The 3,314-nt window shown below is 56.3% G+C and overlaps 1 protein-coding gene across 1 annotated transcript in view; it reads left to right on the top strand.

Annotated features, from left to right (window-relative positions):
* The window catches only part of VOLCADRAFT_88866 (uncharacterized protein), a gene marked incomplete at both ends in the record, with an annotated part of 45,173 nt that overhangs the window by 16,196 nt on the left and 25,663 nt on the right, over positions 1-3,314 (top strand). The window contains 7 exons of the mRNA XM_002948557.1: positions 111-173; positions 364-544; positions 963-1,204; positions 1,667-1,804; positions 2,252-2,297; positions 2,616-2,747; positions 3,084-3,216. Coding sequence (XP_002948603.1) covers positions 111-173; positions 364-544; positions 963-1,204; positions 1,667-1,804; positions 2,252-2,297; positions 2,616-2,747; positions 3,084-3,216 — 935 coding nt within the window. The remainder of the gene's footprint in view (positions 1-110; positions 174-363; positions 545-962; positions 1,205-1,666; positions 1,805-2,251; positions 2,298-2,615; positions 2,748-3,083; positions 3,217-3,314) is intronic.

Genomic DNA, 3,314 nt, shown 5'->3' with positions numbered 1-3,314 from the left:
GCCGCTGCTGCTGCCGCTGCCGCGGCAGCGACAGCGGCAGCGACAACCGGCGGCGGCGGCGGCGGTGGCGGCGATGCCAACGACGCTGAGTTGCTTTCTCGTCTTCTCAGTGCGCTGTTGCGTTGCTGCGAGAACGCGATGCGTACGACACTCGGGAAGGACATCCGAGTCAGGTACGGAGGGCGGAGAGGGGAGGGCAGGACGAGATGGGGGCCCCCGGTCCGCCGCCACGGCGGCTGCGACGGGAATTCGCCTAAGGAATTACATACATACATAACTCTCACTACGGAACAGTCTGCGTATTCGCTGGTTGCGTTGGTTGCGTTGGTTGCGTTGGTTCTGTTGGTCGATTGTCGGTTGCAGGTGTGGCGAGTGCTTAGGCCTGTTAGGAGCTCTGGATCCGGCCCGAGTGGTTCCGGAGCGCAGAGCCCCTCCCGCGCTGCTCGGTGCGGATGAGGACGGTACGGCATCCGTTCGAAACATCGGAGGCGGCGGCGGCAGTACGGGGCCGTACGAGCTGGAGAAGGAGATCGTGGAACAGCTGGTGCGTGTTTGGGGAGGAGAGGGAGGGAAAGGGGGGGGGCCCCACCAGCTGTGGGTTTTGTAGCTTGCTTTCGGGGCAAGCTCCAAAGGGCCGGGATGCCTAATCAGGAGATATACAGGAGATCTACAGCAACGCAGCCCCCCCCCCTCCCCGGGGTAAGTCCCTCTTGCTGCCCTGCCTCGCCTCTTTTGCCACGTACCACCACCCTACCGGTGGTGTATATAATTCGCAAGTGTGTAATACATGTATGTATACATGTAATACATGTATGTATACATGTATATATACAGGTATACACATATATATATATGTATGGATATATATACATATATATCATAGGTATAGATATAGATATAGATATAGATGTCTACTATTTTTTACCTTAAGATCCCCCTCCCTGGCCTGGCCCCGGCCCCAGGTCCGCATTATGGAGACTACGGGCGACCTCACGGTGTACCGCTGCACGTCGTACGCCCTGCAGTGCCTGCTACAGCACTACAGCGACGGTGGCGGCGGAGGGGGAGATGGGGGGGGAGGAGGGGGGGTGGGATGGGGGGGTTTAGGAGGCCGGGTGGCGGCGGCCTCGCCCGAGCCGGACGGTCTGTACGCTCGCATAAGGCCCGAGTTGCAGCCGCTGATTAAACCCTACCTGACGACGAGGTGTGTCGAGTGGAGGGGGGGTGGAGGGGGGGGAGACGATCATATGCGAGAATGGGGGAAGTGAACGGGGTGGGGGTGGGGGGGAGAAGAGTGAAGGGGTGGGGTGTTTTGTTTCCTTCGAGCCGTGCCGCGTGTGTGTGTTGGCGGCTTGGGCCGAGGTAAGAGAAGGCGGGGAGGGGTTCTATGGCGCAGGCGTGTTGTCAGCTTTTGTCGAAAACGTTTTTTTTATGATAACTGTTTATTGGGTTTCCTAAAAAACTTCTACTTACATATCGTAGGTGCATGTACGTATGCATGTATACATGTACGAGGTTTTTTAGGGTTTTATGGTACGAGTTTAGTGCAGGATGCAGGATGCAGGGGAGGTGAGGACGTTTTTAGTCGGGAAGGCTTTTGGGAACAAGACCTCCCTCCCTTCCTATTGCCACCTATTTTATGTCAATGGCATCTGTCCTGCCGCAGATACACGCTGGAGAAGGACGTGGGTCGCAGCGGGCGCTCCGAAACCGACTCCTTCTTGTCCGGCTCCGCCATCTTCTCCACCACCCCGCGGCCCTCCTACCGCCGCTGGCTTAATTTGTGGATACGGGCCATGCTGCGGTGAGCAGTACAGTACGGCAACCGAGTCGTACTGAGCTCCTTCCCTTATCGCCCTTGCTCCCCCGAAGCCTCAAAAACCTCGAAACCACGACCACGACCAACAACAACAACAACAACAACATCAACACCACCACCAACACCAACAACATTCCCTTCCCTTCTTTTCCCGCCGTCCCAGCAGCGTTGCTTTGCTTTGGCTCAGTTTGTTTTGCCTTCGAAACAATAAAGGAAGGGGCCTATGTTTTCAATTCGCAACTAGTAACTTTGTAAGTTTGCAGGTTTCCGTTATATGTTTCCACCCCGTTATGTTGCCCCTCTGTTGTCCCTCTCACTCCTGCCCTTTCAACACCTCCTTCTGCCCTCCCGTCTCCCCCTTCCTCCTCTATGCACACAACACACACGCACACGCACACACACGCACACACGCACACACGCACACGCACACAGCTATGCAGTGGGCCCCCATCAGGCCGCATTCACTGCCATGACAGCGGTGATGAGGCTGGACCTGCCGCTTATGACGTTTCTACTGCCACAGGTGTGCGTGTGTACGTATGTACGTGTGCGTGTACGCGTATGTATGTAGGTGTAAGTGTATGTATGTACGTGTACGTGTACGTGTACGTGATGTTGGGACCCTGACTGGCGAGCAATAAGTGACGAGGACGCCACATTAGCAGAAGAGAGCAGTCAAGTATGTACGCTAGTGCAATACTGTTGCTGCTACTACAACACTGCTACCGTAACACTATAACACTGCTACTGCTATCACTCCATTGTTGTTCCCCCCCCACCCCCCACCCCATCCCAGGTTGTACATGCAGTGATGGTCAGCGGCCACTCCGGAGCTGTGGAGGCGGTCCGGCGGGAGGTGGTTGCCGTACTGCAGGCGGGGGCGGCGGGGCCGTCCGAAGCGGACGGGCAGCTGGAGTTGTACTTACAGGTAAAGGGGAGGGGGAGAGGGGAGAGGGGGGGGGGTAAAACACATGTGTCTTTGTGTACGTGTGCTTTTTAGGAGACGAATACACACCCACATGAGCATATTGCTCAATGTGTACATGTCAATATGTACATGTTTGCTGGTACGGATTTCACGAGTTTGCGAAAGATGCGATTACGTTTGCAATCTTCTCACGGACAACCACTGTGGGTATCAGCTTTTGATTTTTATGTTTTGCGAATTAAGCTAGTTCGAATACCAAAAATAATCGTACACTGCCGTACATTGTCGTACACCGCCGTACAGTCCTTATCCCTCGTCACCGCTCCCTGCTTGCAGGCCCTATTCGGGCTCTTGGACGTTCTTGGCAGGTGGTTACGTGACGCCTGGCAGCGGGCGGCCGACAAGGCTGCCAACGGCAACCAGCTTCAGGGCGCGGGTGGGGGTGCAGCGGGGGCCGCCAGTACGGCAGGTACGGCAGATGGTGGTGGTCCGGAGCTTCCCCCTGGAGCGCAGAGTGTCAAGGCCTTCATTGAGAGCATTCCCATGGAGACACTGGCGCGGGCCGCG

Source organism: Volvox carteri (genome assembly GCF_000143455.1).
Source record: "Volvox carteri f. nagariensis unplaced genomic scaffold VOLCAscaffold_10, whole genome shotgun sequence".
Lineage (NCBI taxonomy): Eukaryota > Viridiplantae > Chlorophyta > Chlorophyceae > Chlamydomonadales > Volvocaceae > Volvox > Volvox carteri.
This window is presented reverse-complemented; position numbering and strand designations above follow the sequence as displayed.